This window comes from Gadus morhua, chromosome 14 (assembly GCF_902167405.1).
Source record: "Gadus morhua chromosome 14, gadMor3.0, whole genome shotgun sequence".
Taxonomy (NCBI): domain Eukaryota; kingdom Metazoa; phylum Chordata; class Actinopteri; order Gadiformes; family Gadidae; genus Gadus; species Gadus morhua.
In genome coordinates, this window is record NC_044061.1 from 10953702 (window position 1) to 10968701 (window position 15000).

A 15000-nucleotide genomic window follows, 5' to 3' on the forward strand; every position below is an offset into this window, starting at 1 on the left:
GTATAGACATGCGCTGTATAGACATGCAGGGTGCTAAGCTCGTATAAGATGTGTGGTGACTCCAGGGCCGAATACTTGAACGGGGCATGTCAGTAGCTGCTGTAGCGTTGTCAATATATCAATAGCCCACAGAGTAGTGATCCTGAGCATGGAGGCTTTTTTCAAAAGAACATTTAAGTACATTTGCTGAGAATTAGCTGACTTGTGTAATAACTGATGGGCCATATTGACTGTGATCCAGTTTACTGTTGTCAAATCAATGCTGCTGCAATGCAAGTGCGACTACTTTTAAACAAACTTAACAGGCAGAGGGAGTGCTCAGAGGGCACTGAAGGGAAATAAAGAAGATTGATGGCCTTTTTATTATCAGTTTTTTGCTATCTTTCCTTTGTGTGTTACTTACAAACGGCATTATGGGATATCCATTGTTTGGACTTCAATGCTCCTAAATGGCCTGCTATATCGAGCTGAGGCTTTTAAGGTGGTTGCAGGGGATTTCTGACTTTGAGTTGGCATACAAATACAAAGAGTTGTGGGCTCAGAAAAGATTTAAATATTTATGATTCCTGTGTTGCGATTAAAGGGTGGCAGAGGTGAAACGCGGCTCATTTTAGTGCACAACCGCAGCTTGGGTCAGTTGTTTGTGTGTGTGTGTGTGTGTGTGTGTGTGTGCGTGTGTGTATGTTTGTGTGTGGGTGTGTGCGTGTGTGTGTGTGTGTGTGTGTGTGTGTGTGTGTGTGTGTCTGTGTGCGGTGTGCATATGCACACATGCTTGCAGAGTCTTGCTACATCTAGAAATATTTGATTTCCCGTTTGTTCACGGATAGTTACTGATAACATATTCATAATCACTTTTTATTATAAACGACCTCACTTTAAATAGTAGCAAACCGTTTATAACAACTACTATTGTTACTACCTATAGAAACAACGACGCATGACTAATAATAAAAAAGTATTATGATGTATACAGTATATACTTCATATTTTATGTTTAGACATTAGTATTATTTTCTATAGATATTTTCTCTCTCTCTCTCATTCTCTTTATATATGTATATATATATATATATACATATATATAAACACACACACTTATATATACATATATAAATATCAATATAAATGTTATATATTTATATGTATATTCATATGTATATATTATTTAATATTTTCAGACTGATTGTTGACAACCGAACAGCACAGGGCAGCAGGCAGATACCGCCCTCTTTGTCTGCTGCCGTTGTAACTGCGTGTCAGCGAATGTAATTGTTGTAAGCTCCTATCGAAAAAAACGCTGCCGTCCCTTTAAGTGCTTCCACCAATTCTGATGGTGTGGTGATTTACATATCCCATCCTCTCCTCCCCCTTTAGGAGAGCTGAGCGAGGATGTGGAGGCTGCTAGTGAGACTACCACAGACCAGGAGGACCAAACCAAAGACAGAGAGAGTGGGGGGGATAAGGACCTCACCAAAGGGACAGGTAAGGCCTCATTTTACCCTCAACACATTAGGGAACCACTGCAAACAGGAGACACGTGGCCTAAACCTGATATCTGCTGAACAACATGCTTTTGTCTCATTTAAGTATAGACATTTTTATCCAAATATGGAGAGCTTTTGAAGTATTAGGCTCTCTTAGAACTCCTCAAATCCAATTTTGCTCCACATTTGCAGAAAAAAGGCTACTTTTACTGGGAGCTTCTACACATTAAATCCCATTAGTTATAATGTGACCAGGTGATCCGGGTTTTGTTTTTTCTGAATGGGGCACTGGAGGACTCTCTGTCTTTACTTAAACACACACCTGCACAGTTTGTGAAATGATTACCCCCTTCTCAACTTCTCTTTGCAGTGTGTCACTTAACTGCACACACATGCACACATGCACACACATGCATGTGTAGTCAGGCACACACACCCACACACACACACAAACACACACACATATACACATGCATACACACATACACAGCTGTGTTCCTTATTAGACTGGGCTATTTTTATCCCTAGCATTTCCTCATTTCAGGTGCAGATGTTGACTTTCATGTAGGGAGGCGGGGCTTGGGATGAGGGGACATACTGTGAGAGTTTCAGGCCTTTATACTACTTCCTAAGGATTACCAGTCCTGTGTTCTGTCTACACTAGTGTTTATGGATAACAAACTTGCTTTATACTTCATTATGTTCATGTCATGGATTTGATATGGATTTGAGTTGAAGTTTGGCAATGTTTGCCATAATGGTGAAATACTAATTTGCACAATCCCAGGCCGACCAGGGGCTGTCAGCAATGTGCATGTATAAAGTTTGTTTTGAGGACAGCGCTATATCTATATGCTATTATGCAGCATTGCAATTATGCAAGAGTTATTTTCAGGATATTTGCATGGAACCGTTTGCAGTGAGTAGTTGCAGACAAAGTTGTGGTGTTCAAAGTGTGGTGGTGCTGGTGGAAGGAACAGTATGGACTCCCATCTGGAACCTAATGGAAACGTGTAGTGCAATGTGTTTTACAGGAAGCATGGAGACACGTACTCCTTTATCCTTTAGACTGGATTGCAAACTGTCCTGAGACTCACTAGCAGGAGAGATGGATAATTAGTCCTGGATTGGATGGTAAAGTGCATTTCATCCCGACAAATAGCACTTTCACTTTACCCGTCTGCTATAGTTTCCTGGTAGTTTTGGGGTTTTGGTTTTTGCAATGGGGGAAATCGAATGTCAATGAAATGACATTGTTATTGCTCTGATTGATTGTTCTGCATAATATTTAGATTTGGAGTCGTGTTGTTAACAGATGGGAAACAATTCAGACCTTATGCACACCACCAGACTTTCCTATAGTAAAGCACAAAAAAAGTTCATGGCACTGTTTGAAGCCCAGGCTTTGTAAAATGTCTTTGATATCTGAACTTCTATTTTAAATGAGGCAGAGTTGTTTGTGCTCTTTGAAAGGGCGACACTCCTCTTTGATGGAAGAAATAATCATATGCATGCCTGCCTGAATATGGCTAAAAGTATGTTTTAGCACATCAAAATAAAGCACTTTAAAAAGCATTAAAATGAGCTGGCCGATTAATAATTCAGTCATACCTGTGGTGTTCAGGAAGACGACGCCTCGCATTAGGATTCCTCCTTTTTGAAAGGCATGCAATTTGATACAAGCATATTCAGTTCCTTTCCTCCCCTCTGTCAGTCGCTAATCACGAAAATAAGTGTGTTTCTGTGTTTTCACAAAGGAAAGATGTGCTTGCATATGAAATATTTACAGCTTCCCAGCAGCTTATTAGAAACGCTTAGTTAAAAATAGCGTGTGCATTAGGGGGAACCAGGTCTAGGAGTTCTGTTTGATGTCAGTGAAGAAGGTGGTTAAGTAGGTTGGAATGGAAGGGTTTGTGGGGTGGGGGGGGTGGCGTTGTCAGCTGAACGAGAAGGCAGTCATATTTTAATGGAAAGCCCCTCTTTTTTTCTACTCTAAACTTTGGATTGAGGGACACCATGCCCTCTCAGAGGAAGTCATCTCACGAGGAGGGGAGCAGAGAGGGAGGTCCCAAAATGCGATTTGGTAAACAGTAGAACTCTTGTTTAGCTGGAAAGCTCTCTCTCTCTCTCTCTCCGGCTGGTGCCTGCCCTGGTGCTGCCGGTGTGTGAGAGCATCCAAGCTGATGCTATTTGAAGAACCCTACCTGAGATGTGCTGGTGAGGCTGTCTAACGTTTGAAGGTCCATCATTAAAACTATTCAAGTCTTTCTTCTCATTCCTGTCAAGCAACTATCGTGAAACAGAGTGTGGCAACGTCGTTCCTTTACAAATGACAGTCATTGTCAGACAGGGACATTAGCGTAACACAGAAGAAAAGCTTTTCCCTTATTTTAAGCCACTGTCAATCTGAGTTGTTTTTTTTGTCTTTTGTCTTTTCAGTGTCACAGCATCTCATTAAAATCATTTAGAAATGCATCAGACGCTCATGTAGAATGCAGATGTATTCTTCGTGTCATCTCCTGGAAGAAGCCTTCATTTTTTGGTTACTTTTTTATTTATTACCGAGATCACACACATTCTACATTTGTGTAGACCTCGCACGCGCCGCATGAAAACCTATTTACACTGTATTTACACTGCAAGGTCTTCACATTTGAATTGGAGTTCACCGAATGCTAATCGAAGTGTATACAAATAATCCCCAATAACCATATAAGGAATACATTTAACTTTGGCTTCAACCAAAATGTAGCCTGCTTCCCAAATAAGTAATCCAGAGGGTCATTTATAATGCTAATAATGAAATATTCATAAATGGCCAACTGTGAGCGTTTCTCCTCTCCGCTCCTGTCTTGTTCACCTAGCTGAGACAGCACTGATGAGATAGGGGGGGTGGGGGCGGGGGGTCTGCACAGGAAAGGGAATCCATATTTGTATGTGGGTCTGATGGTATATTGAAGCATTGGCTGAACCTAACGCGTAGCGGACCAGCCGGTAAGGTTAGAGGCTGGTCAAAGCCACGGAGGATAGGAGACCACTTGATGTACTTCAGGTCCACAAATTGATTTTGATAGGTTCAAAAGTGAATGTATGGGAAGGTTAGCATTGCAAGTTGCCTGTGTACTGTACGGGGAGGGAAGGAGAGGGGGGGAGGGGCTCTAGGTGTTCTTGGAGTTGGATATGATTGCCATTCACCGCAACTGAGCTTTATGAATAATTCCTCCCGTACCCTGTTGTTGGACCTTGAATACAAAGCCAGCGGGACGTGACATTACTATGTGTCGGCCGCAATCTTCCTCGGCTCTCGCCAATAATACAATAATGTATATATTTTTTGTTTTGTATTGTAAACGGGACAAACTAGGCAATTGTATAATTTATCAAGTTTAACACTTTACACAAACAGCAACTAATTACGCAAAATTTGTGCCGGATACCTTGTCTCTGCCTTCTTCTCCTGTATATTTATTTAGTTTATACAAGCGTTGGGTTGTCCAGTTATATTATTCTTCCACGGAGATATTATAGAAATAATGCTGAATAGCAGTTCAATCAGAGAGTTTGAAAATTGAAACTATAAACGAGTGACTTTAGGCATGAATATGTATAATATAAGCACAGAAGCAACATATCATATGTGGTGAAATACAAATCTAAAGGGGAGGCCAGTCAAAGATAGGCAAAATAGCACATGCTAGCATTCTTATAGCGCAACACACACAACAAGGCAGTATCAAGCCAATACAAATAGACAGTTTGCATTCTGTATGTATCATAAGAACCGCTTCTGTCTTTGTTATGAATGCAGATGAGCAACCCCTAGATGCTGCGCAACGGCACTGCACTCTCTTCTTCAATGTCCTGCTTGATGTGGCTTCGGTATTGTGAGCCCTAGGATGTCCATAATGTGTCTTAAGTGAAACAAAGAGCAGAGATGGTTGAGGATTAAAACCAGCCAAGACAGGACAAGGTCAGACTTATCCTACACATAAATCCCCCAGCCCCTGACGGTGACGATACCGTTATTGCTTTCTTTACTTAGTTCTCGTTCCAATACATGGCGCCGGTGCGACAAACAGGGGCGGATAGAGTGTTTACATATTCATATCATGTCCACTGAGTATGTGTCATCCCGCAAATTATAATTCCTTTTGTCTTTGAAGATAATAGACCATAAATTGTCCTTGTTTGCGAGCCAACTCTGTGAAAGCGCGGTGTTTATGAGTCTCTGCAGCCAGCCACCGCCAGTGTAATGGAGCAGCACTATGGGGCTGCTTCTGGGGAGTGTCCTCTAAAGGTGAACGCCGTGTCAGCCTCTTGTTCGGCGCCCGCCAAGATTAATAACACCGCAGCTAATTAATATCTCCTCCTATTCCTTTCTTTTTTCATTTCGAATTCGTCCTTATTGCAATCATGCCTCCCAGGCATACACACCACCACAGACGGGGAGAAAGAACACACACACACACGCACGTTCATTTCCTCTCGCTCCTTCTCTTGACAGTGTATTTTCCATTCAGGGAATTATTTTATTAGAGGCGCACATATATATACGGGAAATTCATCAAGGTGCGAGGCATAAGTAGTTACCTCATTCCTTTGAATTAAATTGAAACATTTAGTTGCGTGGGGCTCCAGGGAATGTCTATATATACATAAATTGTTTGCAGGAGAAAAGGGTCAGTGCGAGTGCATGATTGCGCGTAATGTGAGTGTCTTATAGCAGTGGGCGGAGGGTCTCCAATTAGTGGGTGACTTTCTAGGGGAGTAGAGGTGAGCCTGAAGGAGATGAACTCTGTGTCCCGCTGTGCCAAGAGTCAAGGTGGCTCTCTCTGCAGAGAGGCAGAGAGAGGCCAGACCATTCTGAAGGAGGCCAGACGTAATGTGGCGCATCACAGTCTAGTGGAGGCAGTACAGTGAGGGCAACATTGAGGGGCTCGATAGACTGACCCACATGGATGGACCTCAGTGTGAGGTCCGTCCATGAGGTCCATCCATAGCACTAGAAGCTGCCAGAGCACCCTGTTACTTTCTGGAAATAAATGGCTGGGCAGAGTTCTGGTCTTTATTTCCAAGCCACCCCTGGATCACCTCTCAGTCCTATGAATGAACAACACCGTTGTCGGATGAGGGGTGAAGACCCCTGCCTCATACCCCGCCAATCTCTCCTCGCCCCCACTTCCCTTGCGTTAGGGATAGTTTTCCCCAAGTTGAAGTGTCAACTCTGAATATCAACTCCCTCCTCATCAAGGACAAACGAGAATACGAATGGTTGGAGATGGTCGAAGTCAGAAGAACTTAGTTTGTTCGGAGGCTGGTCTCGAGCGGGGGGCTCCTCGTCTTGTTTCGGGCCGGACCCTGAAAGCATGAGGCAGCTGTGATTGCTTCTGAGACCGGGGCAGACTGTGCTGACAACCGTTCTGCTGGCGGAGCAGTGCAGCTCAGCTCTGGGAGGTGAGACAAGGTGCCAAAGTCCAATTCACTTACGGGACTCGACAGCACAAAAGCCCCTGGTTTACGGAAAAGGGTCATGAATTAATAATCACCTAATTGACTCTTGCTTTTTTCCTTCCCCCCCCCCACTCTCTCCGGTTCTGCCTTTTGTGCTTTCAGACGAAAGCCCATTCGGTGTATCTGTCAGAAGAGGTTTGGTGTGGATGGGACTTCTGTGTTTAATGGGCAGGCAGGAGGGACAGAGACAAGACCCCTGACAGACACTAAGGTCACGGGCAGGACTCCCTAGAGAGGAATCCATGTGAATGTGGTCCAGCGTCACTAATACAGTGTATCTTGCATTTTTCTTTTGGCCTGCACCCCTTGACTCATATTTCAGATACCTCAGAGTCTCCAGTGTGAGGTCAGGCTAAGTCAATCAATAACAACTACCAGCAAGAATAAAGCGGCATCTAAGAGAAGCTCAATTTTTATAATGGTTGGACTTGCTTTCCTTTTACATTTCTGATGCACGGCAAACTGCAGCCTAACAAACAAGACTCTTCTAGGTTCTAATAGTGTCAAGGATATAACATAAAAGACACTTGAATTAATGCCATAGTATTAAAGGAGGCAAAACTCCCCATGTGCATCTAACCTTATTTTCTTCTACTACTATTCTATATCAATGTGTGAAGACTTTAGTAGCTTGTGTATGGAGCAGAAAACGACGAGTCCACATTTACAGTGATACGATCACCCTGTATTGCACACCTTTTCGTTCTGGTATGCTCCCAGCCTATTTTTCATTACTCTTGACAAGGAAAAACAGGAAACAGTAGCTGGATTTTAGTCACGGATCTGGTGACAGAATTGGGTTTGGGATTCTGAAGAGAAAAGCAATTGATCAGATTTATGGAGTCCTAACTGGCCGTGAAAAGGTCTCTTCTCTCTCTTTCTGTCTGTCTCCCTTTTGCCCCCCTACTCTTCCTCTTCCTTGAGCTCTTTTTATTACTTTACACACACAGGCGCACACATACACATACTCAAACACACATGCACGTAAGCAGACACACACACACACACACACACACACACACACACACACACACACACACACACACACAAAACTTGGGCGAATGTTCTCTTTGTTTCTTTGGGACATGGTGGTCTTTCTCACACACACATCTCTTTGTTGTATGTATGCATGTATGTATGTATGTTTGCATGCATGTTTGTATATATATATATATAGATATGTACAGCTTATTCATGTACACCAGTATGTGAGTAGAACTCATGAGCGTTCGTATGAGCCTCACAGCACTGTCCCGCCAATGGGTCTGAGTGAAGTCCGAAACGGGGGGGCGGGGTGGGGGGGGGAAGTAGGAAGCAAGAAGTGGAGAGTGGACTCGGACGGGGGAAGAAGGAAGTGCCAGGGCCAGTGCCCACGGCGGAGAGGTTAACGTCAGCGAATGGGAGGTTCCTTTTGTTTAACATTTCCTTTGTTTATTGGTGGATGTGTTTAACGGGATTGGCTGTGACTGGGCCTTAATGGGGCGTCTCTGGGAGATCCAGCAGCAGGCTGCGGTGGCCGTCGCCAGGGTCCCCCACTGGGTAATCAGTTCAGCTGCCCCTGGCCTGATTGGAGCTGACACTTTAATGTCTGGAGCAGGAGCGTGGTCAGCCCTTCTTAACCTGACCCCCGCCCCCACTCACTACACACCCACACACACACACACACTGCCACCACCACCAAAGCTCCCCCCCCCACCCCCCCCCCAGCAATGCCCCCTTTTCTCTCAATTTGCCCTCTCAGGACTGTACAAATTAGGCCAAATGTAACTCTTTATGGGCTTGTTAGTAGCAGGAGAAGCAGCCCCCGTACATCTCACAGTGGATCTGTCCCACTGGTAGCCACTGTACCGCCCCGAAGAGGCGTTCTCACGCGTGACAACGTTTGGCCCGTTGCTGTTTTATGCCTTCTCTGTGGCCCCTTTTCTTTATTTAGATCTCTGTTTGTCTCCAGCCCAAGCTTCCCCACGTCTATGTTTATGTTTAGCTCGAAATATGGAACTTGTTATAGTTGAAGCAAGGATCTTGTGAGGCCCGGCCTTCTAAAAATATCAGCAGTCATGGCAAACAGTGAATCATACTAGTAATGTGAATACACTTGAAGTATGTGTTTCAAGTGAGATGGTTTAAAGAATAGGCAGCCAAAGGTTAATAACGATTCCATATCTGGACTCTGTTTTGATTCTTTTTTTTTGTTGTTACGAAACACTGTATGAGTCAAAGGGCTTTCATGCAGTATTATTCTGGTATTGCAAATGATTGAAATTGTTAGTGTGGATTCAAAATGGTTTTCCCATCTACTCTTGTCACAGTCGATTGACAACACAGTTAGAGGAGTCTACGGCCCTCTGTGTTGTGTATGTGGAAGAAGCGGGAGGATTTTCCCAGAGGGATCAGGCTAGAGGTCACTGTTTCACCTTGGTTTTGGTACCGCTCTTTTGAACCCCTAACTGCCAAATCAAATTGTACTTTCACGTTCTTTCCAGTCATAGAGTTCTCCTTATGTAGAACTTTATGATATTGCATTTGTAATATATGACACTAGCATGATACTCAAGCTCCATAGTATAAAATAAATATGACACTAAATATTTTGAAAATATACATTTTCTTCAAAATAAAATATATTTATGAATCTGCCTGTGAACAAAATTCCCAGGTAGAGACTCCAAAGTGTATCCCAATAACTTGAACCTTCCTAGGGACTCACAGGTAAAGAAAGCCTGTCAAAGTCTGCCTTCTTTGGTTTAAGTCAAGATTGTGGGGCCCCTGGTAATGGTGTGGTTACCTACACCTGTGCTTCCGTCATCTAAGATGTAGTTCAATCGTACTTTGGAGCAGACATTCCCAAGCCCTTTATACACACAGACGTATTGATTAGCCTGTTGCTACACTGCACAGTGTCCACATTGTAATTACATGTCTTGTCTCCCCTCTCTATCTTGTGTGTGTGTGTGTGTGTGTGTGTGTGTGTGTGTGTGTGTGTGTGTGTGTGTGTGTGTGTGTGTGTGTGTGTGTGTGTGTGTGTGTGTGTGTGTGTGTGTGTGTGCGCATATCCAGCATTGTCCATCCAGTTGGAAAGGGAGCAGACGGATTCTCCCATCCCTACCAAGAGGCCATCCTCGCGGTCGGAGCCTGTCGAGAGCCCCCTCTCCTCCAAGCGTCCCAGGACCACTGAGAAGAGCAGTGCGGAGCAGGTGAGAGAACAAGAGAAACATCGTCTCTTTGCCTCTTCACATCTTTGCTGTGCCACTTCTCATTTCGCTATCTTCCTTCTCAGGCTTTCAAATGTGGCAAACTCCCTAATCAAACAAAAAGGTTCTCCTGTCTGATCAATTGGCCCAATCTCGTTTTTAAGCCTCATACCTGAACAGCAATTAAGGGAATGAAAAGAGAGGTGCTCTTTTGCCTCAGATCTGCAGAGTTCTGCAGGATCTTTGATACGACGCACACTTGAATGCATTTCATCTCTAAAATGAGGGTTGCATTTCTGCTGTAGTTGCAGTGCTATTTGTGTCAAAGGTTGAAAATCAATATTGTATATGACAGAGGCAATACTTTGATGTGTGCTCAGACACAGTGCTTCTCAGCATGGCTGATTAGTCTGTGATCATAGGCACATGCCTGGTGGGGATGGGGGGGGGGGGGGGGGGGGGGGGGGGGTACATGTTTACCCCTGTCATGGTGCCTTGTACCGGGTAACAATTACTGCTTTGACTGGGCTTCTCTGTAAAACATCCCATTAACCGTGATGTCCTTATTTCCTCTGTGCCCATGCCATGCAACAGATGTACCAGTGCCCTTACTGCAAATTCACCAACACTGACCTGAACCGTCTCAGAATGCACGTGATGACCCAACACTCTGTCCAGCCCATGTACCGCTGTCCGCTGTGCCAGGACATGCTCAACAACAAGGTCCACCTGCAGTTCCACCTCACACACCTGCACAGCGTGGCGCCTGACTGTGTGGACAAGCTCATTGCAACGGTAAGTTATAGAGTGTGGGTCTGGCTCTGTGTGTGTGTGTGTGTGTGTGTGTGCGTGTGCGTGTGTGTGTCTGTGAGTGTGTGCAATTGTATTGGATTTGCCAACCTGATCTCATGGTTAGAATAGGTCTTTGGAGCAATACAATCTCTATTCCAGAGTGGTATGATGCTCAGGGTAGGGTCAGTTGTTTAGGTCAAATAAGAGTGTAGAAGTTCTGCCATGATGGGACATTGCCTCACTACCTGTTATTTTCCAGGCTGTCTGCCAGGATGTTTTTTCCCTGTCTCCAATTTTCTAAATCATGACATTGACAGATTAGCCTTAATCCAAACATAAGAGTGTCTTTGATGATTGACTCACTGCATGTCTTTGAGGGCCTTTGGTTTGTTGCCCTTTTTCCAGGTGGATTGTAAATATTTTATCACTTATTTCTTATTTTTCAATTCAACAGACTTTCAGATGAGTAACGTGATATTTGAAACAAAGCCTTTTTATGATGCAACCGCTTTTATCCCATGATGCAAAGTTCAGGCATTAGAACTGATATATTTTTGTTCAAACTCAAATCTCAGGTGAACCCCCAAAATAAATAATGAACTATAGTAAACGCTTTTTAAGATATGGTTGAGGAACTCAAACTGGTTGAACATGTAAAGAACTAAGACAGTTACAACTTCTCAAACCAAGGGAGGGTTACATCCTTGGCAATGACCTTCATTCACAAATACAACACTCCATGACTTCCACTCCTTGACTTTGTTTTTCAAACAATCTTTACTGGAAAATGACAACATTCTTTCCTGTGTAAATGTAAATATAAATAACTGACGTGAACTGATTAACAAAATCACTCAGAGAGATTTTTCCTCTCCTTCCTAACCATAGGAAGGCTAACAAGTAAATAGCAAACCCATTATAATGGAGCACTAGACTGTGTTTTTTTTTCTTTTAACATAAAAATACATTGACCCACTGCAATAATCACATGCTAGAACAGATGTAATATAAAACACATTTAAGTTGGCACCTTTTTCCCTAACTCGTGAATATAGACGGAAAGGTACTTTATCCCTTTATTTATGTCTAGATTTGGACTCTAATGAATTTTACAATAGCTTACTCTTATTTTTTCCCAGACCATGCATAAAGATGCACTCACTCCCTTAGTCTTCATTTACCTACTCATTGCAATTCTGTGCTTTAAAGAAACCTTATGCCATCCTATTTGCTCTCCATCGCCATTCGCCTTCTCTCTCTCACCCCCTCCACCCCCTCTCTCACTTACTCTCTACTCTACCTCCCCCATCTCTCTCTACCTCCCCCATCTCTCTCTCTCTCTCTCTCTCTCTCTCTCTCTCTCTCTCTCTCTCTCTCTCTCTCTCTCTCTCTCTCTCTCTCTCTCTCTCTCTCTCTCTCTCTCTCTCTCTCTCCCTCTCTCCCTACAGTACCTCACTCTGTCTCATGTCTGTCTAAGAGAGGGGTAATGAAAATAATTGTGCTTCATTAATTCTGAATCTGGTTGGGCGACAGCCATTTTGAACTGTGTGTGCCAATTAAGCAGTTCAAATTAAAAGGGACCTTGGTATACCCTCTGCTCTTTCCACTCCCAGCCTAATAAAGACTTGTGTAAAAACAGTCCACATCGTAATGTTCAATGTTCATCAATGCTATTATGCTTTCCAATTAGCATTTAGTTAAATTTACCAAAGATGAGATTGTTTTGTATTGACTACTATCGCTATGGAATACAAGTCTTTCTTCATTCCAAATAACCCAAGTACTAATTTAGAAGTGAAATACAGGCTTAGTGACACTCTGTAAGTCATATATTCGGCACATGCCAGGTCAGGAAGAAAATTAGCTTTTTCACAAGCGCATTTCTGCAATGATTAATTTGTGCAGTGGCTTAAATAAACTCACTTTAAATTAAATCCAGTTCAAATGTATTACATTATGTAACTGCTATTGAATACCTAATAAGAATTTGAATAACATTTCTATATTGGCTTCACTTGATTTGTTATCATCCAAAATAGATTCCATATTATTGATGCCCATGGTTTAGATTACTTTGGTGACATCAGAGATGTGGAGAGGAGAAACAGGGCAAGGTGTGTGTTGGGTTTGGGGGAGTGAATTGAAATGCAGGGTGGGGGATTGAGCTGATTATTCTGTTTGGAACGTTAATTGAAGGAAGGTGAAACTGACAGGGTCTCATCTCCCAGCCTCCTCCCATCCAAGCAGATGATTATTGTTAACTAGGGGCCTGTTAATGAGGGAACCTGATGACTTATCATCTTTTGTGGGTAAAATTGGCCTATCAGAAAGAAATGGGAAGGAAGTCAGGTTGGGATGGCAAGGATAAAAGGAGGTTGCCGTCATTCACACATGATTGACTTCAACCTTTTGGTGCTACTCCATATTTTATTTTCTCTAATTAATAATCAGTGGTCCTTGAAATGTTCCAATTAAAAAAGTAAAAGAGTAGAAAATGTTTTTGTTTTTTCATTTGATATTCAAAGCAGAGCTTTGTTTAACTTATTTATTATTATTTATTATTGTCTTTATTAAGGTATCTGCTTATCTGAAGATCCTTCTCCCAAACATGCTTCTTCGTTTCTGAAACAAGCTATTCTATATATTGTTTTTTCAAAAAATAGCTTGTCAAATTAAATTTGTTCCCTGGTTACTGTACTTTTGCAATAACTTTTCCATTATAATGGACTGCACATTTTATGTGGAGGAATTCTTTAATTAAGGCTTCTCAAAAGCCTTTAAAGTTTTCCAAGGTAGGCCGTTCACGCATAAGTCACTAATTGGCTGAGGAATAACTCTGATTGACAAAACACAGCCAATGATCAAAGCTGAAATCTAAGGCATGGAAAATCAAATGTATTATAGTTACTGTGTGTGTGTGTGTGTGTGTGTGTGTGTGTGTGTGTGTGTGTGTGTGTGTGTGTGTGTGTGTGTGTGTGTGTGTGTGTGTGTGTGTGTGTGTGTGTGTGTGTGTGTCTGTTTATGCTCTTATTTTCTAATCATTAATTTCACAAACAGTTTTTGTCGATTGCAACAGTTGCTTCACCTTACAGTTCACCAATGTGGCAATTGTATTAACAAAGGAACCTATAGATTTGTTTGGATGATTTTTCATATGAATTCTGTTGTGCTTCTTCCAGGTCACAGCAAGCGAAGTGTTGCCAGCAAGCATGTTCATACCTGTACCGGGACCAGACAGGGAGGCCCAAAGTGCCTCGCAGTCGACATCCAACGCTGAGGACTTCAAGAAACAAATGGGTTAGTACTAGTGACACTAGTTGCTACTTTTTTTAGACATTAAGATTTGTTTTACAAATGCTGCATTTATGAGCTGCAAGTCTTCAGCTTGATTTTTGTAACTGTGAATAAACAACATCCTATTATATGCAAAAGATAAACAGACAAGTATGTGTGAAAACAAAGGATACATGGACACATTTACAATAAACAACTTACATTTAAAACTCATATTTCTTATGACTTGAAAATGTTATTATCATAATAACTAGTCTATTTTAATTGAGTAGATGCCTTATGAATGTCCTTCTTTATTGACAGATGCATCAGATGCGGAGCCAGAAAAGGGGGTCTTGCCAACTGAAATTGGTGAATCTCACAAGTTACCTTTAGATGAGCAACAGACAGGGAGGGACGATGCCACTGGATTCTTATGCTGGAAGAAAGGCTGTAACCAAGTCTTCAAGTCTTCCAACTCCCTACAGCAGCACTTCAACGAGGTCCACAATAAGAGGCCCCAACTGCCCGTTTCCGATCGCCATGTCTACAAGTACCGCTGTAACCAATGTAGCCTGGCGTTCAAGACGGTGGAAAAGCTGCAGCTCCATTCTCAATACCATGTGATCAGGGCAGCCACGATGTGCTGCCTCTGCCAACGCAGCTTCAGAACCCTGCAGGCCTTGAAGAAACATTTGGAAACCAGTCATCTAGAGCTGAGTGAATCTGACATACAGCAGCTCTATGGC

The 15000-nt window shown here is 42.7% G+C and overlaps 1 protein-coding gene across 1 annotated transcript in view; it reads left to right on the plus strand.

Annotated features, from left to right (window-relative positions):
* zfhx3b (zinc finger homeobox 3b) overlaps positions 1–15000 on the plus strand; it is a 134991-nt gene that overhangs the window by 107955 nt on the left and 12036 nt on the right. Inside the window, exons 6-10 of the mRNA XM_030378032.1 lie at positions 1375–1482; positions 10053–10189; positions 10781–10981; positions 14158–14275; positions 14576–15000. The exon at positions 14576–15000 is cut by the window's right edge and continues 1184 nt beyond it. Of these exons, the coding sequence (XP_030233892.1) occupies positions 1375–1482; positions 10053–10189; positions 10781–10981; positions 14158–14275; positions 14576–15000 (989 nt within the window). The remainder of the gene's footprint in view (positions 1–1374; positions 1483–10052; positions 10190–10780; positions 10982–14157; positions 14276–14575) is intronic.